The sequence below is a fragment of the Alligator sinensis genome, unplaced genomic scaffold, assembly GCF_000455745.1.
Source record: "Alligator sinensis unplaced genomic scaffold, ASM45574v1 scaffold331_1, whole genome shotgun sequence".
Taxonomy (NCBI): Eukaryota; Metazoa; Chordata; order Crocodylia; family Alligatoridae; genus Alligator; species Alligator sinensis.
Window position 1 is genome coordinate 366,809 of NW_005842033.1, and position 25,037 is coordinate 391,845.

Below are 25,037 nucleotides of genomic sequence, written 5' to 3' on the forward strand. Positions count from 1 at the left end.
AGTCAATGAGAGTTTGCCCAAAGAGGACAACAAGATCTGGCAGCCCTTGAAGATCAAGAACTGAAAGCAATCAAGTGGCCATGGACTTTTGGCAGGTTTTAGCAGAGCTATAGCATCTTATGGGGTTAGTCTCTGGATAAGGGCAAAGAAAGTCACCCCCACAGAATCTTCCTGTGTAATAGAGTCGCATGCTGGCAGTTTGGTAGAGTAACATGAACATGGAAAGGAAAAGAAATCCAGATTGTAAAGCTCTGATATTTTATTTTACTTGAACAAAAAGTGAAGAAAAGTTATGAAGAGTCTAATGCCAGTGATTCTCAACCAGGGTGTTGCAGTACTCTGAGGTACTATGGGATTCTTTTAAAAGTGTCAGAGGATGCTGAACAATATTAGCAGTTTTAGGAATGCAAACATCTGCACTGGATTCACAAGATAAACCCAGCGATTTCAAGTAGGAAGCCATAGTGTCAAAAACATTCCAACCTGTTGTGGTCTTTCTGAGTTCTTTGCAACAGAAGAATTGCTGTGTTATTTTTTCTGTAGTCAAAAATTAGCGAAATTTAAGAGCTGACATTTTCCAGGGGGGTGCCTTATGTCTAACAAGGGGTGCTGAAAATCTCAAAAGGTTGGGATCCACTGGTTTATGTGCAAGTACGTTTTCAGCCCTCAAAGAGTTAATTTGGATTTGAACTATTTTACACAGCATTCAGAAGTTCTTAATTCCTTTACAAACAGGCTGAGAGATCATTTTAATCCAATTGCCACTGAAACAAGAATGGGCAAAGCACTAAAAAAAATGGATGGGAAGGAACAATTCGGCAACAGCAGGTCTAGGTCTAATAGGTGCTTTTTGTCTCTAACACCACACCTGTGGTTCACTGACACGGTATAAAGCTGTGGAACTTTGGTTAAATGCCTAGGGGTTGTGCTACTATCACAGTCAGATGCAGCCTACCTGTCAAAAGCAGGAGCATTAGCTTCCAAGCCTCTGTTAAGTCTCAGATGATGGGAACCAACCTAAAAAAAAATAGAAGGAAAAATATGAAGTAATTCTCTAAGCTACTGAAATCCTAAATCACTAGATGTCTCCCTCTCTCCCTCAGAAAAAATGTCTGCTTACTAGCACCACACACCTACACATAGAATGTCCTTGCGTACAAAGGCTGCGGCTCTTATGAGAGAGCAATATTTACAATTACAATTGAAAACATGAACAACATTAATTAACAAGATACCTCCACCCCTTTTATGGCCAAACAAATCTTTACTCTAGCCAATACTCTCTTTCAAGTGTCTCATAAGCTATACCACATGAGTGCACTGTGTACTCAACCTTCTTTTCTCCCTTAGATAGTCAGAAAGCATTGGGGAACTGCCAATTCCAGGGAGAAAGCAGCCTGACTTGTTTGATCTTTTGTTATGTAGATTAGCTGATTAATACAGTGCTTTGTTTTTTTTCAAGGACTAAATCCTGCACCACTAAACTGAATGGGAGTTGTAACACTGGCCCCAGTGGCACTAGGTTCAACCTCTTACTAAGTACTAAGTATTGTTATTGCCATACAGTGTTGAGGACTGTGCTGAATATTTTGCCCAGCGAATGTCTGGCTCCTGTAGAAAGAGCATTAATGACATTTTCAAAACACATCATGTGTTCCTTCCTGTTCTTCTTTTTCTTTCCTTGTTTTTCTGCCCAGGGTAGATTGTGCAACCCTTTCAACAGCAGTGCCAGAGCATGCACATCCAAGGAGTAAGTGCTCCTGTGAGCAAGCCTCCGTTATGGTGAGTAAAGTTTGCGTAATCTAGCCCCAAAGAAACAAAAATATATGCCACTGTCTTCTTGAGAGAGGAGAGTATGTCCAGTTAGAAATGATGCCTGTTAGCCGTAAACATCTGGTTCAGGGATAATCCCTATGGTTTCACAAATACAGGTCTGCTGGTATTTTTGTCCAATGAAAACTTTAGGGATTTACTGAATTTCAAGAGAATATTAAAAAAAGAAAGCTTTGTTTCAATTATAAAAGCTATTGCATGACATATACATGCAATGCACACATATTCATAGGTACGTGCATTCAAATATACATTCTGATTGTCTTCCCCTATTCTGAGAATGCAAATCTATCGGGCTGCCTCTTGCCTGAACTCTTCCATGATGTCTCACTGAGGGGGCAGCCAGAATGAACAGCTGAGTTGAAACAGGTTTAAAAGACAAAACAGTCGTCTGAAGATGTGGCCTGTGTGTTCTCTGATTGGACTTGCCAGGCTAAATCCTACTTGAATGATTTATAAATGATTCCCAATGTAAGCCTGGCATGATGAGGGCAGATAAGTTCTGACCCAAACGTTGAGAGCTGTTCTTAGTTGACAGCTGTCTGATGCTGTTACTCAGGGCTATGCTAAGCAGAAGAACTTGAGGATAGTTTGGAAGTAAAAATAAAGTCCTGTAAACTGAAAGGAAAGTGTGTAGAGTGAGAGGGTAGACAACATAGCATTTATAGGTTGTATTCACCTTACTAGACAATGCAATAATCATTTGGTAAAATTCTATGGTCTAAGCCGCGCACTAGATCAGAGTAGGTGATGATAATGTTCCCTTCTGACCTTGAGATTGAGCACATACACTGCACACCAAACATGCTTCCTTTTAAGTTAAAGAGCACAGGATCTAGATCCTAAGTACAAGTAGTGAGAGAACACTTCATTTTTCATTTTATTTACCTGAAGTCCTGGTTGCTCCCAAAACAGTGGAACGGACCCTCTGATCTGAACAAACGAAGAGATGTCATTGTCCAAATAAATTGTCTGCAACAACAACAATAAAGGGAAAGAGATTCTTCAGTTAAATGTGCTATCCTGTCACTCTTCAATCAGGCAAGTGAATTTAAGGCAAATCCCAAAGAAATAAGTGAACCATAGACATCAATTCATCCTCAAAGACTTAGCTCCATAGGAAGGGAAACAAAACATGGCTTGCTTGCTTCCATGCCACCTCCCCAGGTTTAATTTCCTACTACTCACTAGAAATAAAACAGAGAGTGTTTAAGCTACCACCAGCAATCAGACAGAGCCTTTCAGTCACACTGAAGATGCAATAGCTGGACTGGCAGATCCACTCAAACAGGCCTCTCTCTCTCAAGGGATTTAACTAGGGGAAATGTCACTGCTCCTTGTGAGAAATGATGGCTAATGCCAGGTGTGGAGTAAACTTATCTGCTACTTCATTAACTATTTTTCTTTGACCACACATTGTGTCTTGCCAGAGTGTCCGATGAAAGCACTGCAAAACCTTCAGCTTCACCACACCCCTTAGGAGATGCAATGAATTCTCCTGTGAATTCTATTTCTTTTCCAGGAGGTTCATAGTAAAATTTCTCTGGTTCTCCATTGCTGCCCTATCCTGCCCTCCCATGTTTTTAATCTGTGCAAACACTAATAGCAAGCAATCTTACAGCAAACCACTGTTGGTGCATTAGAAATACAAAGGGTGCGTTCCCTCCTGTCCCTGGCCCCAAGAGAAATGTTATATTTTAAATATGCTGAGGGTAAAAAGTGTTATCTTCAGACACAGTATGACCACACAGCAACTGTCTAAAGCCAAGCTCACCAAATTGGCCTATGCTTAGCAATGGAATCCTGGCTCTTTTCCAGCTGTGATATATAATACAAGTCTCCATTATCTCGTACATCAAAATGAGCCCTCCATAGCCCAGCAGAGGGATGGTTTAAGGTAGGTCATCCAGGTAACTGCTTTTTTAACTGCACTGTATCATTTAGCATATCAATTGCCTGGTTGGGAATAATCCCAAAATGGAAGGAACAGAAGGGATACAGAACAAAGCTGCATAAGAAAGATGAGCAGGGAGCATGGCATTCTACACCCTGCCCTGCCACTGGCCTGCTGGACAACCTTTGGAAAGTCACTTCACCTTTCCCCAGCTCTAAAATTGTCTGTTCTAGAAAGCGCTAAGTGATCAGCACAGGAAAGTCACTAGATAAGAGCTTGGTATTATTGTTATTATTTTATTTTTTCAGGGTCAAATATTAACTAATTAATCCTCATGACCCTTTTGCAAAGCAGGTCTCCCTTTTTGCTGACTGAGAGGAGGTAAGAGGCTTCACCGAGACCACAGAAAGACTTAGTGCTAGAATTAGAGTTAAGCTGATGACATGAGATCATGATGTAAAATACACCTTGACAAAGGTTTTCAATCAATGCCCATAATCATCTGCAATGTTGTTACCATGGTGACAGGGACTATATAAAACCTAAGATAGTTGCTGCTTCCTTTCTGTTTCTGCCACAGGAGCTGCTTGTTGCTATGTGGTAGAAGCCACTCCTTGTTCCATCTTTCTCTTTTCTCCCAGTGTGTTATAATATCAGGTGAGTCAACTCGAGCCCCCCAATTATACATTAAAATCACAAATCCAGAGGGCCCGAATTGAGTCTGGTGTAAACTTCACTGACCTCTGTGAAGCTAGATTGACTCACACTAGCAGATAACCTGGCTCAGATTCCGAAAGGAAACTTGGAGTCTAATTTTGACTCATTTTAAGATTTTGGAGGCAAAAAGTTAGGGAGTGCCATATACTGAAAAGAAATGTCACAGGTCTGCAAGGTCACTAAAAATCAAGACTCCCATGCAGGGGCAGGATTTTAAGAGGGGTATGTTGTAATCTTAACTGGCACTGCAAGGGTGGCTACACCCCCATCCACCACTCCCATCTTTCCCCCCAGCCCCCATCACCTGGGCAGGCTGACTGCCCCAGGGGAGCAGCAGATGGGGACCATTTTGAAGTCCTTCAGTGAGGTAAAAATCTTACCTTCTCCCTTTCATCCCCTCTCCCTTCCTCTCCATACTCAGCTGCACACATCTCATCCCCTACCCTCCGTGGGAAGGCTCCAGAGCCATTCCTGTTGTGCTCCACCTGGGCTGCACGGGCTCAGCAGCCCAGGTTCCTCCTCCCTGAGCCTACTCCTTGAGTTGGTAACGAGTGCTTGTGGGGTGGGGCAAGGAGAAGAAACCTGCCCGCTGCCACTATCTCCAGCTAAGCCTGGCTCCCTGTGGTGCCCAGCTGGAGCACAACAGGAGCAACTTTGGAGCCTCGCCCTAGATAGCTGAGGACAGCAGCAGTGGTGGGTGGGGGAGCAGGGTGGTGGGAGGGGGAGGTGCTGCTGAGCACAGAGGGGAAAGGTCGGGGGTGGAATTCTTGCTTTGGTGATTTAAAAAAGTCCCCAACTGTGACATCACTTGAAAGAGGGGGCTCTGGATCCACCCCCCCTTGCATATATAGGGGAGTCACATATATCTAATATTACATGTACAGGCTAGGCAGTCTGAACATATGAACAGCTTTACACTGTTTATAGGAGGCAGAGACTCTGCTTAGAATACTAACGTTAAGATTATGCTATGCCACAGGATGTTTTGTCCTCCATAAATTGCTCCTAAACTACTTTCTCTTGGGCTATTAAGGAGTTCAAGGTCATGCCACACCCTTGAAAAAAAATTTCGCCTAAGGGTGCAGACAGAAGTTACATTTTTCACGTGATCAGGCTCCTGAAAGCATGCTGCAGCCATGCTGTGACACACATGCATGCCTGCAGAGTGCTTTTAACATGGCCGATTGCATGAAAAATTAACCCTCCTCAAATGAGGTATGAGATGAAGGCATTCTGCTTTACAGCACCTTAGGGAACTTGTGTTCCCTAGTGTTAATTTTTTCCTTGTTAGGGGCTGGGGCCGTCAGCAGGGAGGGAAGAAGGAGGAGGGAAGCGGAAGCCTGGGGGCTTTGCCTGGCCTGAGCTGGGGGGGAGAAGAAAGCGGGGGAGGTGTGGATCAGAGCCCCCTTGCTTAGCAGACTTGGCCTGGTTGCCCCCAGTACCCCAGCCAGAGGGGCTGAGGGAGGATCCACAAGGCAGAGGAGCTCCAATCCACCCCACCTCCCTCCAGTTTAGGGTGGCAAAGCCCAGAGGCAGCTCGCTGTTGCTTGCTTTCCACTCCCTCCCTGCTGACAGCTCCCCCCTGGGGAGAGGGGCAGACCCTGCCTGCTGGACAGGAGGTCAGTACAGGCAGGCTCAATCCCCCCCAGCCCCCCAACCCAATAGGTGAAATGTCTGCTGGGTTGGGGTGGGAGGGAGGAGCTCTAACTTGGGACGCTTTATGTAAAGTGCCATGAGTTAGAGCAAGGGCTTGAATGCCTATCTGTGCCCTAAGTGTTGCAACAATGTCTCTGACTTCCCTGAAAACTGGCAAAAATTATTTAGCTGTAAACCCACCATGACCCCACCCAAGTTGTTTTACAAGTTTTCTGGGAAGCAAAAACTCTTAAGTAGGGGCTTGCAGTCTTCATTCCTAGACAAATGTTTTACTTAACCTCAATAAAGCACATACTGCTTGACTTCCATCCAGTTTACCAAGCAGCTCAGGCCTATGATCAATCTTTGTCATTATTTGCCCCCCTACAATCTGTGTATCATCTACAGACTTATAATCTTATGTTTTCTTCCTGGCCATTGAAAAAGCAAAGAAATAAGGCCAAGATTATAGTGGAATCTTGCAGGGATTGAAAAGAACCCATTTAATGACACTTTACCATTTCAAAGTACATTTTAAAACTAGGCATTTTTAAACAGCTTAATATGATCTGTGTTGGATTTGTAACATTCCAGTTTCTTAATCAAAATACTATGTGATATCAAATCAAATATCTTATAGAAGTCTCAGCATATTGCATTCAGTCTATTACTTTTTATATCAATCAAACTTGTAGTTTAATTTTTTTTTAAAGGGATTAAGCTAGTTTGACAAGATGAATTTTCCACAGATCCATATTGACTGGCATCATTCTCCTCTTTATTCTTTACTAAAAGTCTTATATCAAATGATCTGCTATTTTTCCTGGGATTGATGCAAGCTTTATACATCTCTAATCACCCACCCTTTGCCCAGTAGGTGTGTGATTTTTACCTGTTTTAATTTTAGGCATGACGTTTGCCTTTGTACAATCTTGGGCAATTCCTGCCTTCCAGGACTTATTTAAAATTAATGCAAACAGTCTAGATCAATAGTTTTCAAACTTTTTTCATTTGTGGGCCCCTCTAACATTTTGAATGGAGCTGCAGACCCCTTTGGAAATTTCAAATGGAGGTACAGATCCCTCTGAATTGTAAATGTGGGTATTCACATACTTTTGATTGATAATAAGTCATCTTTTGAGAACCCTCCAGGGGTCCACAGACCACAGGTGGAAAACCACTGGTCTAGATTAGTGGTGTTCAACCATTTTCCCCAGGATGCTGGATGGGCAGTGTCCAGTTGATCTGTGGGCTAGAACTGACCAATGGTCCCAATCTGGTGCCTGGAGCAGACTTAATGAGCACCATCCCAGCCCCTTAGGGGAAGTGGGTTTGACCTGGCCCTGAAGGATAAGGAAAGGGGCATGGTTTTTCCCTTTGAGGGGAAGAGGGTGTGGCCTGGCCCTAACCCAGCCTTGCGGAGGGAAAGTGGGCATGGCATGGCCCCGAGGGGGGAAGGGGAGTAATGGGTGTAGCTCCACTCTAGCCTAGCCCTGCATAGGGGGCAAAGGGGTGTGGTCCGACCCTGCAGGAAAAGGTAAAGGATAAGGATGTGGCTCCACCCCACAGGTAGGAGGGAGTACAGTCTGGCCTCAATACAGCTGTGGGGTGAGAAGACGTGGCCCAGCTACATGGGGCTTGGGGTTTGGGAATTTGACAGGGGGGACGGTGGCTGTATTAATGGCCACCCCTCCCCTGCCACCAAAATTTCCTGACCTCCAGGGAGTCCTGTGGGCCAGATGTGATGGCTCTACCAGTCAGATATGGCCCATGGGCCAAAGGTTGAGCACCCCAGGTCTAGACCATTCTTGGCTAACTCTCAGGCGCAAATTATTAAGATGTACTGACTTAAAAATAATTTTGGCAGCTGCTATTTAACATCCACCTGAGTTCCTACTGGAAATGAGAATATTTCATCACAATCAGTGTATGAATTTACCTTTCAGCTTTCCATCTAGTAATGAACCAATGCATTATTAAGGTTCATCAGTTCTACTCCTCCCACACGTCACACTACAGCTGTGGCAGTTCTACAGAGGCACATTCGGTCCCCTTCCCCCCCACCCTCCCGCCAACTGCCCTCTGGCACTGAGCAGCACAAGGTGTGGGTGATCGTGCCAGTATGGAGAGCGTGCGTCTGGCTCCGCCATTGCAGCTGGTGATGCAGAGAAACCAGAAGAGCAGCTGGACTAGATGATCTCCTGAGATCACTTCTCACCCTTACTTTCTATGATCGTGTTCCTAATATACCATATCTATTTGCATAACACATGCAGCTTTTCCCCCAAAATTAGTCCTCCAAACTCAGGGAGAGTGTGTCTTAGGTAGGGAGGATGATTTTTGCACTAAAATAGAAGCATGGAGATGATGCCAAGACCTGTGCTTCTCCCTGGCTAGCATTTAGCAGGGGCAGAGTCCAGTTTTAACTCTGTTTAAAACTAACTTTCCTCTCAAGACCAGCGAGTCATTCCATGCAATCAACTTTCAGCTATGACTGTGGAAAAAACATTTTTCTTCATTCCACCTTCCCAAAACAATGTGCTGGTCTTGGTGGAGGGAAGAGGAGGCATGTGGTATGTGAGAAAATACAGTACTAGGAAAACTGTTTTATTGTCCTTAACTCTCCTGGCTACTGACTTTCCATTCTGTAGTTTCCCATCCCAATTTCCTACAAGTAATAGCTACTAATCTATACTCTATTAACATTTCTTCTTCCCATTTGCCAGACATTTCAGTTTTATAACTGTTTTTGCTTCCTTCCTAAACCAGACTGGTTATTTAACCAGCATAGCTTACCCTCTCAAGTGCAGGTTATGGATTTGTAGGTATTTAGTAGAATATTTTTAAACAGTTCTCAATCATCATTCACATTTTTCTGTTCAAATTCTCTCCCCCACATAACTTTGCTCATAAGTGTTTTCAGTTTGTGAAACTGGCTTGTTCATAGCATCCAATATAAATATATTACTAGTTTGAATTTTAACCTATTTGTACATAATTTACATAATCAGCTGAGAATCACTTGCATCTAAGCAACTACTTATTTTTAGTTCTGTGATCAATTCCTTTGCATCTGGCAAAGTTAGGTCTAACACAGAATTCCCCCATGTTAGATGCAACACTGAGTTAAGAAATTGTCATTTATATTTTTTTTTAGGAATTCAGAGGTTGACAACATAAGCTTTCCAGCATGTCATCTAGACTGAAGTCCCCCAAGATGATGCAATTTCTTTCCAACACAAGGAATAGGTGCTTATGGAACTGGTTGTCCTGGCCTCTAGTAAGATTATGTGGTCTACAACAAACCAATTAGTACCCTATGTCAGGACACTGACATGGTAACTTCCAAGATAATTTTCTTCCAACATCTCAGTGACTTGAAAACACAGTAATGGGGCACTGGGGCAGATCCCCAGTCCCCATTCTGCAATCTACCCAGGCAACCACATTGACCTGGGAATCCACAGGGCTCACTCCTTAAAGGACATCTAACCTGAAGCCAGGCTCAATCAGGAATGAGAATCCTCCCCTATCTGAGCCGGTTTCCCCTTCTTCCAAGCCTGACATTAGCTGCAAGCATACCAGGGTGGGGCAAACACAACCCAGCAACTCTTTAACCCCTTCCTCATCAGAGACTAGCTAGTCCATGCCATCACAAACATGTAATACTTCCCCTTTTATACCATGTATATTGTGTGTGTGTGTATGGTGGGGTGGGGTGTGTGTGTGTGTGTATGGTGGGACATGGGGGCTGTATATGCAGGGGTTGTGAAGGGGTGTGGTTGTGTGTGGGGGGCATAGGGTGTGTTGGAGGGGTTGTAGGGGCAGGGTATGGGTGTGTGGGGCCCCTCCCCCCCCCACACCTCCCATGGTGTTCAGTCCCCGCAGGGGCAGCAGCAGCAGGCAGGTGCTCATGCCCAGCAAAGGTGCTCGTGCCCACCAGTGTGTAGCTCCGGTCAGCACTGCACACTGCGGGAAGAAGCACAGCCTCTATTCCCAGCATGTGCAGCCCCCACATTTGCGTGCCAGAGGGAAGCTGCATGTGCTGGAGCTGGCTGCCTGCACTGCTCCCTGCCATGCAGGTCCCCAGACTCCATGGGAAAGCAGGGGCCAGGACTCCCCTCCACTTCTGGTGGAGTCCCAGGACCTGTGCAGAAGGGAGTGGAGTAGGCAGCCAGCTCCAGCACATGCAGCTTCCCTCCAGTGGCATGCGAGTGCAGAGGATGCATGTGCACGGTGGGAACCACTGGTAATAGAGGCAGGCTGCGTAGGCTGCGCTCCCTGGCACAATGTGCAGCGCCGGCCAAAGCTATGCGCCGCCAGGCACCAGCACCTACACCAGGCATGAGCGCCCCGAGCACCCACTTGCTGCTGCTGCTGCTGCCACCGCCTGCAGGGACTGTGCGCCAGGGAAGGAGTGTGTGTGTGTGGGGGTCCCCACAACCCTGTTGTGAAGTAGGAATTTTTTTTGAGTCAAGGTCCAACACTATTTTTTCCCTTCTGCTGAAAAAAAGGGAAGATTAATCCAGGCCCAACTCCCTGACAGTCAAGGCCCAACTCCCTTTGATATCCTGTAAGGTTTTAACTTTAAATGGATCAGTCAGCAGTTATAATGAGAAAACTATCAAAACCTTTGATTTATTTTATTGGTAACCATTCTCATTTAAAAACAGCCAAAAAATCATATTCCAAAGGTTTAATACTGAAAATAAAGAAAAAAGAATGCTAATGTTCCTTGGGAGGAGTTCAAATGTAAACACTGAGGAGCATATAAACTAAATAAGGAAAGCATGCTTGCTTCTCATTGCTATCTGGAAAAAAGAATTAAAGGAATGTGGGGGAGTTCCAGCTACAAGGCAGGGGGAGAAAGGCCGGATAAAGTTAACTTTTGTTCTCTTTAGAGATCCCCCAAACAATGTTTTACTTTTTCCCCTTAATATATGAAATACTGTGAACAAAGCAAAAATGTATGAATTAGGCTCCCTCTGGGGAACAAAGCATAATATAAAACCTTTGCCAAAGATGATGGGTAGCGCTGTAAGTAGGAAGGAGTGCCCTTCCCTTTGCAACATGCTGGAATAATATTCCATGTACACATGTCCAGAGGGTTTTTTCAGGAAGGGTCACCTTCTCTCTTCGCTTCTGACGCTTAAACCTTTCCTACTGTTTTTTACCTTTCTTGTAAAAAGCAAACTCAATGATCGCACAACTAAAAGACTGACTGGCGGCTTGGTTTTGAAAAGCAAAACTCAAGCAAGATACTTAGCTTTCCTCCCTCCTGCTCCTTCTGCGCAGTGAGTCACAGCAGTTAAGTGAGCCCACAAAAAATGACTCATTGCAGAGCTGAAATGCCACAAGGCTAACTCAGTGGGAGACAAAAGAATACCATCTATGCATGAAACAGCTGCCTGGAGATAAAACTAATTGTTTCTTCCTCTTCTTAAAACAGAAAAATGTTAGAACTAATTCACTGTAAAGGGGAGAAAAGTCCTGCCTTTTTGGAATCCTAGGGTGCTATTTATTCAGGAAAGCACAAAGCCAGCATGCCATTATACTGTACAAACTGTTGCAAATGGAAACAAAATGTTATTCAGCCAAGATATTACCTCACAGCCGATTAGTCAGTAGCCTGCTATGAAAGCAGGAGAGTTTACTCTAGGGCTTTTGCTTCCTAAGTACAAGTGGATGCCAGCTTCAAATCAGACAAGGTTCTTTGGGTAAATCTGATCTTTTTTTAGACCAACTCAAATAGTTGGAAAATTTCTCTTTTGCAAGTTTCGGGTACAAATACCCTTCGTTGGGCTGAGGAAGCACCTGCAGTTGCTTCAAATCAGGCATCCTGTTAGCCCAATTTTATTTTCTTAGGACAGTCAATCTGGCAAAAATTATGTACATTATCATTCATGATAAGAGCTTTTTTCTTTTTTTTAAAAACAAGTGCTACACTAGTTATCAGCTTATTCAAATCTTAAAAACTTATTGACACTTCAACCCTGTACTCATTTCCAAAAGCTTTGGGGGCTTTTGCTTTTCTAGTTTTCAGTTCCTTTTCTCCTTCAGCTCCTAGATGACTAGTGGCTGAACTGGAATGGAAGCGTGACAGATCCTTTGAACAACATGCAGCTCCAGACACATCCCATCCATTTCAACCATCAGTCACCTATCAGCATTTTGCTGTTCCATCAGGAACTTAAATTTATTTATTTATTTTTGCCATGAGATAAATCAGCATTATATGTGTGTGAGAATCATTTCCAGGACAGTATGTTGGAAGAGCATAACCAAATAAGCTAAGTCATCTCTGACAGAAATGGCTGGAATACCAAGAAATAGTGGGAGTTGGACTAGATGACCGCCCGAGGTCCTTTCCAACTTTAATTTTCTATGATTCATAGTAGACTGGCAACTGTGCTGCTGGGAAGTGGTATCACAAATTTGAAAATTGACAACCCATCTCAGTATCTCCTTTTTCTTTATAATGGCAAGGCCCTTCCAGTCCTACCCTACAAAGACAAAAGTTCACTCCCCTCCCAGTAATTTTGGTCATTCATTCATTTGTACAAGTGACATGAAGCAATGGTATCAGTGGCATTAGAAGAGTTGCAGAGCACAAGTAATCTGATACAACTTCTAGAGTTTCATCATCCTCCACTTGGATTCCACACTTTCTCCTTGGGCCCCACAGAAGGAAACTGAGTTGCTCAAAGTCACCCAAAGTGTCAGTAGCAGGACAGGGAATGGAACCTGTGTTTGCCAGGCTCCCAGCAAATTCTTTTACCACTGAGTCACCCTTTCTCCTGATAACTCTAATGAGATTGGAGAAAGTGCTGCAGTTAATGTGGTGCAGTCTTGTAGGAAGGGGTGACCAACCTGTGGCACACATACACAAGTGGCACGTGCAACCACTATGTTTCCACGCAACAGATCAAGGAACAAGGGTAAACAATGGAAATAAGGCAAGGAGGAGATAGCAGAGCAACAGATTGGGTAGGGAAGATAGAAGAGCAATGGATCTGGCAAGAGAAAGGGATCAGAGTGGCATTTGCGGAAGGGTTAGGGCTTACTTTGTGACACTCTGGCCAAAAAAGTTATCCACCGCTAGGCACGTCTACATGAGACGCTTTACTACGCGGTAGAGATAATTACTGTGCAGTAATTGGATCTAATTGCAAGTAAATTTGCTACCTGCAAATACAAGTAGCAAATTTACTTGTGATTAGTAACTGCGCAGTCATGCACATGTAGACGCCTGACCAGCAGTAAATGTGCTCCCGGTCAGCCGGGCAGCAGGGGGTGGGAGATTGCTCCCTGCCCCCAGGCACTGCCTGCTGTTGGGGCAGGCTCTGCCACCCAAGCCTGGGTGAGAACAATGTCCCCCAGCCCCAGCAGCAGAGAGCTACCAGCCCCAGCTATGTAATCCATGTCTCCCAGTGCCAGCTCCATGGTCATGGACCCAGATTGGGAGATCTGTAATCATAGGACCGAGACTGGGAGGTCTTTATCTCCCAGTGCCAGCTCCACAGTTGCAGGGCCGGTACTGGGCAGTCCTCATCTCCCAGCCTGAGCCCTGTGGTCATGGGACCCGAGCTAAGATCCTTATCTCCCAGTGCCAGCTCCACAGTCATGGGGCTGGGGCTGGGAGAACCTTATCTCCCAGTCCAGGTCCTGCAGTCATGGGGCCAGGGCGTCCTTATCTCCCAGCCTGAGCCTTGTGGTCATGGAACCTGGGCTGGGACACCTTTATCTCCCAGCCTGAGTCCTGAAGTTGCAGGACCCGAGTTGCGAGATCCTTATCTCCCAGCACCAGTTCCATGGTTGCAGGGCCAGTGCTGGGAGATCCTTCTCTCCCAGCACCAGCTCTGTGGTCATGGGGCTGGCTCTGGGAGATGCTTATCTCCCAGCATCAGCCCCGTGACTGCAGGGATTGAGCTGGGATATAAGAAGCTCTTAGCCCTGGTCCTATGATCATGGAGTGTGAGCTGGGAGCTCCCTACTGCTAGGGTAGGGGGACATTGTCCCTGCCTGGGCTCTGGTGGCAGAGCCCGCCATGGCAGCAGGCAGCTCCTATGGGCAGGGAGCAATGTCCTTGCCCCCGCCAGGGGACAGCTGTCTCCTGACCCCTGGGCTAGCACCCAGTGAGAGCCTAGAGCTCCTGCTGGCTGCTGCAGGGCTGGGAGCAGTCTGCTAGGAGTAGCAATTCTACTCCCATGTCCCTGCATGTGTAGACATGTGCCTGGAAGAGTTTATTCTTGAGTAGTTTACTCAAGAGTAAACTGCTCCCAGATTGTAGAGATACCCACTGTTTAGGATGTATGGCTTTAGAAGGCACACATTTCAGCCATCTCTCCCCACTTTTGCTTTCCTCACAAATCTGCAGCCAAACACAATTATTTTCCAATACACTAGAGCCTAGGTTCACCTGGGGAACTTAGGTCTTTCAAATCTCAAATTTTAGGTGTCTTGCCCCATAGGGAAAGCAGGGAGAGCCTGTCCTCAGAAACCCTATAGACCAGGGGTTAGGAAACTTGCTGGAGAGGTGGGAGACTGGTCCGCCATATCCCAGCTGAGTGTTGTAACCAGTAGGCTACTGCATATAAAAAGGGCTTTCCCTTTTTGCTATTTTATGCTTTGAGCATAATGACTTGCCTACACCCTGTAAGGGACCAGTTGTTTTTTTAATCCTCTGGGTCTTAAGACTGAGCTAGGCCCTGAACATCTTGGCAGTGTCAAGACTAAGGTGGTTCTGTGAAAGCCCTCAGCAGAAAAATAGGGAGCTCAAACAATGGAAACATTGACATTTACAGGGTCTAGGATCAGCTAAGAAGGGATTCTGTGAATGCCTGTGGTACCTAAATGTTGGACTAAGGGGGCATGCCTACACTTGCACTTTAATGCGCATTAGCCTATTAGTGTCACAAAAAACAGTGCTCTTTCACTAATGCCAAATCTCCGCTAGAATCAGATCAGGGACTGAAGCTTCACACAGCCCTACTGCCTATTCAATTATTTGTGTTCTTCCTTACAGATGCACTTACTTTAGAACCCTAATGTTGCTGCTTTCTTGGCTTCCTACTCAGAAAGAACACCTGAGTAAAAAGTGTTTATTTCATCTGCCATTGGAGATATCAGGTTGTTGAGCTCCAGTGCTTTTTTTTAACCAGCAAAGGTGATAATATAAACAGAATTAAACCAGCATTTTTTTTTTTTTCTGAAATCATTTATTTAATTTGGGGAACTGATAAGATACAGGTTACAGCACATTACTGATGGTGAAAACTGTGTGAATGCTAGGAAAGCTCGTTGACAAACCCACTTTTGTATCATCTTCTATAGGCTAGAAAAGGTGTGGTTTTTTAGAAGTACTTTCAAATGAGACTGAAATTTACTCTCAAATATTTTTTTCTTTTTATAACACACTGACCTCTTGGTTGATCAGTTTCAATAAATATTGAGAACCTGGTAGTTTGTGTGTTGAGTTCATGAGTCAAGTGTGCTCTAGACACAGGAATTTCTGAGCCCATTTAAAAATATACATTTATATTCTGATGTCACATTAGAGCCAAGAATTTCACACTGGGGAATAAATCAAAGTGCATGTGCCAAGAAGCTAGAAGCCCAGAAAGAGAACAGACTGTGAAGAAATGTTCCATGGGAAAGAATGAAGAGACACTTTATGCATAAAACTGTCTATACTTGCCGACTTTCTCAAGTTCTTGGTGTACGAGATGCTCCACTTATGCACAAACATACTGAATTATTTAAGGCCATGGGATCCATTCAGCCATTTACCTGCTCTGTCTCAACAAAGTTAGACACGTGTCCATCATCATTGACCCCTCGTATGTGAAACCTGGCACCCGCTCGCTCACAGCTGATCCGGGAAATGAGGCAGGCTTTGGCCTTCTTGTGAGAGGCATAAACAGTACGGATGTCCACAACACCACAGATCACTTTCAGTAGCCAGTCTGAGCAGTTCACCTGGTAGTGTTTAAAGGGCACATGTAGTAGCTGGTTCCTGTAAAATTCAACAGTGTGTAGATGCATTACTCAATAAGCATGCAAGACGGATGTCTTTTACTAATAAAAGCATGTGATGCGATGTGATGACATTATTTATTTATTTATTTCACCTCAACTTAACCAGAAAAATAACTAACTGACAATTTATGTGATGGCCAGAATTTGTAGAAGCTGGCTGGTTTTAATAGTGTGACCATACTGTTGCTCATGTGCCTGGAAGACTGGGACCCTCCTCATCCACCTCCAAATACAAATTCCCTTTTTCCTATTTTTCTGATCTTGAGAAACATGCCGATCTTTAACAGACTCTTTCCTGAAGTACACTGCAAACTAACACTTTCAAGCAGGGCTGCTTACAGACTGGCCTATTCAAGAACTCCAACGAAACCTACTGGAATTTTGGAGGACATTTCCCAAGCACTGGACCAGAAACATGACAAAGTTCTGTCCGAACAAAGGGAATCTGACTTATTTTAAAATCCACAATTCGGACAACACATCTGACCTGGTTTATAAAGGTGCTATTTTCTTTTTATGGCTCGTTTTGTTTTAGTCAACTTCACCTAAATACGACCTAGTCGGAGACTGTAGCTCTGAGGCACACCTCGCCTCTCCATCAGTGTCACTGGCAGTTCCCTAAAACCCCAGTAGTAGGACGACTATACCAATGGAATCCCAACACCAATTTGCTCTTCAGAGAGTACAGCATTTCTCTGAAAAACTAAAGGCTTGTTTACCTATTGTTAATAAAAATATAGCTAAATACAACTACAAAAGCACTGCATTTCTCTACTACCTCTACCCAAAAGGGGAATCCTCCCAGCAAGGCAAACTCTATTAGGCATTCTTTGTTTCAGTACACATTATAGCCAGTGTCTAAAATGAAGGCTGCCTGACACTTTCAAATAACTTCCCCACCCTCTCCTTTTTATTGCTTTTAATTTTTCCTAACTTTAACCAGTGGAGCTGAAATGATCAATGCCAGTTGTCTGACTCAGACTGAATATTTTGGGAAATTTTCATTATACAGGAAGGATGTTTCATCCATTCACCTTAGCAAAAAAAAAAAAAAAAAAAAGGCTTCTACATCAATGGACTAACAAGCAGCAGTAAACTGATCCAGAGAGCAAATGAATCATTGAGTTTTAAATACAGTTTTCCTCTCAGAAAACCAGAAAACAGCCTTTAAACAACCATTCATATCATACTGTTTCTATATTAAAAATAGGCCTCCATCTTAGCTCTTGTATCCTGCTGGATCAGAATTCATTTACTCTAAGTGTCACATGCACTTTTCCCTAAGAGGAAGGCATACATTAATGCAGGTGAAACTGGGTTTTATATTCCCATCTTCTGACTTAAACACCAGATCTTATCAGGTGAAATCACATCCCAGCTAGAGAGATTACTTACCAAATTGAATTGCTCTCCCTTATTACTCATCTATTATGACCCTGCCTGGCTATTAATATTTACCTACTGTGGGACACAAGAAGTCTCTAACACTGTACCAGCACATGCAGATGTATGTGTGCCAAACTATTATTTTCCACAAGTGTTATATAACTTTTATTTCCAGTTCATTTTTGTTTCCTGCGTAATTGTCTATTCGTTAAAAAAGAATGGAGATTGTAGTATCTATCATAAGTGGTAAGAGCAAACAAAGTAAACTCCTTTTTCTTTAAAGTGGGCCCGTGCAGGAAGGACGTATCTTTTCCATTCATCCCAGCTTGGAAGTTTTGCATTTGTTTTACAAATGCCAAGTACAGTATAATAAAACAAGTGCAGGGCTACATATTACAGGAGTTAGCATATACACGAAGATTTACTTATCATGAGCTGTAAATATATTGATTACCATAGATGCATTCAGTGTAAACAGTTAGGGCACATTTTGCAATATTAAAGAATTTAAACTTTCAAGCACTAGGATATATAATAGAATGCAGCTAAGGCTTTGTGAGAGTAGACAAATACAAAATTCTACCATGTTCAGTGTGGTTTAAAAATAAATAATGAAAACTAACCAGAGCAAACCACTGATTACATGCAAAAAAATGTATATTTGTACCGTGGACAGTAAATATAGCAAATATTTTTTTCTTCCTAGAAAACCAGAAACTCCAATTACTAAGACTGTTTTTTCAGGCAGATTATGTTAATTACATTACACAGATGTTTTCTGTTTGTTCCTGATTTAACACAAATCTGCCATGGCACATGCCCTAGAAAATAAAATGTTAGTTAAGCAAAAAGTGACTATGCTAAAATCCATAGTTATACTCATCTCCAGTGAGTTTGAGATGATTGAGGTAGAGGTGAAGTTAGCTAAAAACTTTGATATAATGTGCAGTACTAACCAGAAGAAGGAGTTACCAGATTCATAGCTGTTATCACCCTGCTTCTGGGCCCGGACAGTCAGGTCAAAGTCTGAGTCTGAATTTGGCAAGGAGAAATAAAACATCCCAGAGTTCAAGATTTTTTTCAAGGCAGTAACACGATCCTCTTCCTTGGTTTCTTCCTGGAGAGGACAGAAATCTGTTCCAGTGATTTTGTATACTTCGGCATCCAGGATTTTTCCCACTGATGTACATCCTGTTACCAGGACCAGGAAACGAAGCCGAGCACTACCTGGAAGGTAATAGTTATAGAGGGTTATGCAGGCATACAGCCCATTCCAAACCAGCCAATGGATCTGGCATATCTGTGCTATCTCTTCCGGTAGAGGACCAACACCCCCTGCTTCAGGAAACAACAAGTGAAACCCATACAGCATATGGCAACCATGAAATTTTCTATGGCAGTGGTATCCAACCTTTTCACTCTACAGGCCAGATTGACAGCACCAAGTCCAGCTGTGGGCCAGATCTGGCTGGTGGGTTCAATCTGGCATGTAGGGCCACCATGGCAGGGCCCCATCTGGCCATGAGATGGGTACACAGCCCAACCCCAATCCATCCACTGTGGTGCAAGCAAGGAGCAGGTTGTCCCTATCTGGACACTTGTGGGAGGATTCAGTTATGCAGGTTGGGGGAACAGGGCAGTGCAGTCCCTATCTGGACACACAACAGGGAGGGGCAGGGTGGGGCAGGGAAGAGTAAACCCAATCTGGATGCCTGGGTTGGGGCCAGTGGGGCAGAGTGGCCCTGATTCAGACATGTCTGGGGACCAGGGAGCAGCCTAGTAGATGGATTGGGGTTGGGCTGTGCACCCTCCCCATGGCTGGATGCATATGCTATTTTGGAAAGAAAAGGCTGAGTGCAATCTACCTGTTCTGAAGATGCTGTTCTGAAGTCAGCCCAGGTCAGCAGGATGACACAGCTCTACCCATTCTGTGATTTCCGGAAACACTAGTCAACACTGCAAGATTTTGTAATCATTAATATAACTGCATTTCTTACCACAGTCTGATGCCACTTTTTAATGGTGACCATCCAATGATGAAATGCCCTCCATATGCCTCATGCCCTTTGTCAGCCTCCTCTTTCCAAAATAGCAGATGCATGTAATAACATCAGCATCTGGCCTAGGTCACTGCTTAGATTGGGATCTGGGCCTTGTTGCTGGTTAGAAGGAAGGCTGAGGCCTGAAACCTGGATGTTGCCCAGTCCTAAGTGATTTCCTTGTATGAGCACTCCAGTTCACATCTGTACCAAGAGCCATGAGACACATGCTCAGAAGTTTAAGCACCACGCACCAGCACAAATGCAGGATGCAACAAAAACTCAGGTGTTACTAGACAGTGGGACCACTCCCCACTCCTCATTAGTTTCTAAGCATTATGAAATGAGAATCTCATGATCATGAGAAACAACTCAAGGATAGACCACTCTGCCCTCAGAAAAAATGAAGAGTCCCAAAAGCAGAAGCAAATCTTACTGAAAAAAGTGCAGGTCAGCTGAGGGAACCTGGTCTCAGGGTGATTTTCAGAGCATGCAAAACATTTGTGTAGATAGTCACAAGCAAAATTTGAGGGTAGGGCAGAGACTGAATCATTTCATGCTGTTCTGCAGTTTACTTCTGCATAAAGGCTAGTGTAGGTGGTTTTTTATAAGAAGCTATTTTCATAGTGCTTCCTTCTGTAATAAGTGTACACTGTGTTCTCATTTTTAATGTTTTTTAAGCACCTGTCATATGTCTTCTTAGATGATACTGTAGCTCTGAGAAATGGTTTATTACCTTATATTTTATCCTCCCTTTTCAACTAACTATGCAGAATTATAAAGGACTATAACCAGGAGGGGAGAGCATTTAGCTTAAGGTGGATCCCTACTTGAGCACACAGTTCTCTTTAACATCTAAAGGAAAAGCAATCTAGGAAATATTCCTTGTCCTGGGCAGTTTATGGGCTGTCTGCTCAGCTGGTGTAATTTCAGTGAGCTTCACAAAGCCAACTGGCACCAGCAGAGTGCTTGGGCCGCAGGAGTTAGGTGACAATATTAAATGACCTTATAAAGAAACTATCGTTATCATCAGCGTCAATGAAAGAAAAGTATCACTGACAAACTAGGGTGGGAATGTTGAGGAAAATTACAAATACTACATTGAAAAGAATCTCATGCAAAAGACTGCACTGGCTTCAGTGACCCTACTCTTTTCAGTGGGTTCATACCAGAAGAGATGTAGGGAGTGATGGGGGAAACACTATTCAATTAGCCAAAAGGAATTAAAAATCTAACGTTACCTTGAGAACAAGGATAGAGGGCCCCTGCCCATAGCAGTTTGTTATTAAAATTTCTGCCCACTTGAAGAAGATAGACCTTGTAGCCAGGTCACACACTGCCTGGACACGGGAGCCGAGGCTGATGTCATCTTCCTGGACTGTAGGAAGGCCTTCGACAGAGTTTCGCACCCCATCCTCATTGGGAAGCTAGCACACTGTGGAGTGGACGCCTACATGGTCAGGTGGGTGGCCAACTGGCTTAGGGACCGCACCCAGAGAGTGGTGGTGGATGGTTCCTTCTCGGCCTGGAGGGAGGTGGGCAGTGGGGTCCCGCAGGGTTCAGTCCTTGGATCGATATTATTTAATATCTTCATCAGCAATTTGGACGAGGGCGTGGAGAGCACCCTCTCCAAGTTCGCTGATGATACCAAGTTATGGGGCAAAGTTAGTACACCACAAGGCAGGGAGCAGATTCAGGCCAACCCAGACAGGTTGGATCAATGGGCAGAGAGAAATAGGATGCAATTTAATAAAGATAAATGTAAGGTACTCCACCTGGGAAGGAGGAATCCCCAGCACACCTATAGGTTTGGGAGTGTCCTTCTAAGCAGCTCGGAGGCATAGAGGGATTTTGGAGTCATAATTGACTCCAAGATGAACATGAGCCAGCAGTGTAATGAGGTCATCAACAAGGCCAATCACACCTTGTCGTGCATTAGCAGGTGCATGACTAACAGATCAAAGGAGGTGATGCTCCCCCTCTATGTGGCACTGGTCAGGCCACAGTTGGAGTACTGTGTCCAGTTTTGGGCGCTGCACTTCAAGAGGGACGCAGAGAATCTGGAGAGGGTCCAGAGGAGGGCCACACGCATAATCAGTTGCCTTTGTGATAGACCCTATGGGAGGAGGTTGAGAAAGCTGAATCTCTTCAGCCTTCACAAGAGACGGCTGAGGGGAGATCTTGTGGCCGCCTATACATTTATTAGGGGAGGTCAATGGGGAACAGGGGACGCGCTGTTTACTAAGGTGCCTCAGGGAGTGACTAGGAATAACGGGTGTAAACTGTTAAGAGTGGATTTAGGTTAGATATTAGGAAGAAATTTTTCACAGTAAGGGTGGCCAGGATCTGGAATGGGCTTCCAGGAGAGGTGGTGCTATCACCTAGCTTGGAGGTCTTCAAGAAGAGGCTAGACAGTCACCTGGGTGGGGTCATCTGACCTCGGTCCTCTTTCCTGCCAGGGGCAGGGGGTCAGACACGATGATCCATTGTGGTCCCTTCCGACTCTACAATCTATGAATCTATGAACTGAGACATTTAAAGTGTTATCACTGGGAGCTGTTTGCCACTCATTAACGTCAACAGATGACCCAATGTACCAGCCTGGCCCCATGCACCAGATCCAGCTGTGGAATGACCCCGTGCGCTAGCACAATCTGGTGCATGGGGCTGTCATCCAGCCCCCAAAGTTCCCCACAAGTCTGGAAATTTGGCAGTGGTAGAGTGGTAACAGCATTAATTGCTGCAATTTCCAATTAATGCTCCCACCACTCCCCCACCACCAAATTTCCAGACCTATAGGGGGCCCCGGGCCAGATTTGCCCTGTTGGCCAGAGGTTGAAAGCCACTGTTTTAGACCACATCTAGGCTCAGAGAAGACACTGTTAACCAGCACGAGTCTCAGTGTGACATGGAACCTACTGTAGGCATTGCAAGTTAGTTTTAAAGATACACTAGCTGACTGTCATCAGCTACAGGTCTCTTGAGTGTTGACCATGATCATGACATACTGTCTTTGTGTCAGTGATTTTATCAAGGTGAGAAGTCCAACAGCTGTCAGGGAGGGAAAGCCAGTGTCCTCTTTTGTATTTATGTGAAGTAACCCTTGTATGCATGTAATCATCCCCTTTAGAGCAGTGGTTTTCAGCCTGTGGTCACCGGATTCCCTGGGGGTCCACAGACCATGTCTAAGGGGTCCACAAAAGATGACTATGATCAATTAATAAAATGTAAATACCCACACTTACAATTCATAGGGGTCCACACCTCTATTCAAAGTTTTTTGGGGGTCTGCAAATAAAAAAAGGCTGAAAACCACTGCTTTAGAGCAATCGGACAACAACACAGAACTTACAGTATTTATAAAGGCTTGCAGAGCTGTCTTAGAACAGTCAAGTTGACAAAGTAGAGCCCTTGCTCTGATCCTTTCCCATGTAAAAAGGGCAAACATCTCTAGCACAGAAGTTGCAGAACATCTTGGGTAACATCCTGTGCTATGCCTTAGTCCCCTGGCAGATATTACACTTAAGACATGATTAACTACTTAATGACCTCTTAAACAGTAACCCAGCCACATGTTAAAACAGGAAATAAGCTACAAAGTTATTACAGAAAAAATACATAACTTTACGGCTCATTCCTATCATGTCATAAATTAAACGTGTGGCCACCCTGTGGGTTCAGCTTCGTTCCCGTGACTGGGAGTCTCAATCAACTGATAGGGGCTCCCAGCCAGAGGCACATGGAACCTTTGGCTCAGATGGGCTCTCATAGTTGGGAGCCTGATCAGCTGACTGGTGCTCTCAGCCAAGGGGGCACTGGCAATATAGTGTGATTGGAATCTGTTACCACAGTCGCACCTCCTGCCATACATGTGTAGCATGGGAGAAGGTGCAATTGCTGGGATTGCGATTCAGATCCCATTGAACATCTGCCAGGGTCCTTAAACTTACAAAACAGAGGTAGTAAGGTACATGCTGGCCTCAGGTCCTTTTTTCACACTTCCCCCTGCTAAGTTGTTCTAGGAGCTGCATAGCCTTCAATGTAACACTCAGCGCCTCCCTTTTACTGTACCCTCCTACAGCAGGGGTGTCAAACATCTGGCCCATGGGCCATATCCAGCCCACAGAGCCCTATCTGGCCCCTGGTGCTGCCCGAGGGTCTCAAGCAGACCCATAGGCAGCACATGGGGTACACTGAATGGCCCTGCATGCCACAGGCAGTGCCCGCTGTGCCTGCTCCAGGACTACACTGCACAAGGTCTCCACTCCAAAATGTATCCTGGACCACCCAGATGAGGTGCTGCATGCAGCGTGAACCCCATGTGGCTACAGTGGGTCCCGCATGTAGCACAGTCCTAGACTGCTTGCATGCATCACATGTGGTGCCTGCTCTGAGATGTGGCACCTACTCTGTCATGTTCTAGATGTGGCATGTAGCAGACATGTGCTGATGCCCACTCCAGCCACTCTGGAACACAAGCTGGATCTGGCTGGACCAGGCTGTGGGCCTGATCCAGCCCATTGATTGGCTGCACACAAATCATCCAGCCTGTAGGGCCAGATAAGTCTGACACAGCATGAGCTGCAACACTCCCCAGAGCCTCCAGTGCTGTGTTCCTGCCCCAGCATACCCCTGCCCCCAAACTACCCAGTACAACCCAGTCACCCTGAACCCTGGCTTGCAAAGTCTTGCTGGGAAGCAGCCTTGCACTCTCTGTTTTGCCTGAGCTGGGGGATATCCATCACCTAGTGGATATGGGACTTTTAGGGTCCGAGGCCGCTCTGGCCCTTTTACAGAGCCAAGACTCTTCATCTCAGCAGCCTTTCAACTTCTCAGAAACATGCCCAGTAATGTGACCAAGATCAAAACAACACCATTCTCAAACAACACCATTCTCAACCTGTTTGTCACAACTCCATTCATGACCAGAGTGGGGTGTGGCCTCAAAGTCATCTGATAATCTTCATTCACAAGAGCCAGCTGTCAGAGACAGAATGATTGCACTCTCTGCCCTTAAATAATATTAAGCTCTTCTTTTCAGAGCTGGATGCTTGGTGGCCCACCACCAATATTCCCCTGGGGCTCAACAGAGACAGCCACTTAAAACAAGGGCATAGCAGTACACTTGCTTCCTTCTTTCCCTTGCCTTTTTGCCAACAATCTCAGTTTAGCCTTGGAAACCCTGTCCTCTCAGGTCTCAGAGTAGATCTCCATGTAATTTCAATCCTGAGCCTTTCCTCAAGCACAAGCTGCCAATATTTTTTTAAGAGTAGTCTACAATTACGTCTGCTGAGTTCATGATGGGAGCCAGGCCTGAGCTATGGTCACTTGTCATTTTGGGTGGACATTTTGTTGGATCAAAAACACAGTCCTGGGGAACAGAACAAAAGCGTTATTTACCCAGAGATACTGAGATACTGTTTGAAATCCTATCTTGTGTGTGGAAATATCCTAATGTTACCAGCTGTGGGGCCAACACCTTTATTTACTTTATT

The 25,037-nt window shown here is 44.8% G+C and overlaps 1 protein-coding gene across 5 annotated transcripts in view; it reads right to left on the bottom strand.

The window, feature by feature from the left end:
• SYNJ2 (synaptojanin 2) overlaps positions 1 to 25,037 on the bottom strand; it is a 104,220-nt gene that overhangs the window by 44,299 nt on the left and 34,884 nt on the right. For 3 of the 5 annotated variants that reach the window (XM_025202650.1, XM_014519342.2, XM_006022377.3), the window contains exons 3-6: positions 18,460 to 18,730; positions 15,869 to 16,094; positions 2,722 to 2,805; positions 956 to 1,017 (exon numbers count right to left, since the gene is read on the bottom strand). In XM_025202650.1, coding sequence (XP_025058435.1) covers positions 956 to 1,017; positions 2,722 to 2,805; positions 15,869 to 16,094; positions 18,460 to 18,730 — 643 coding nt within the window. The remainder of the gene's footprint in view (positions 1 to 955; positions 1,018 to 2,721; positions 2,806 to 15,868; positions 16,095 to 18,459; positions 18,731 to 25,037) is intronic. The other 2 variants (XM_025202648.1, XM_025202649.1) reach the window with 2 other exon arrangements.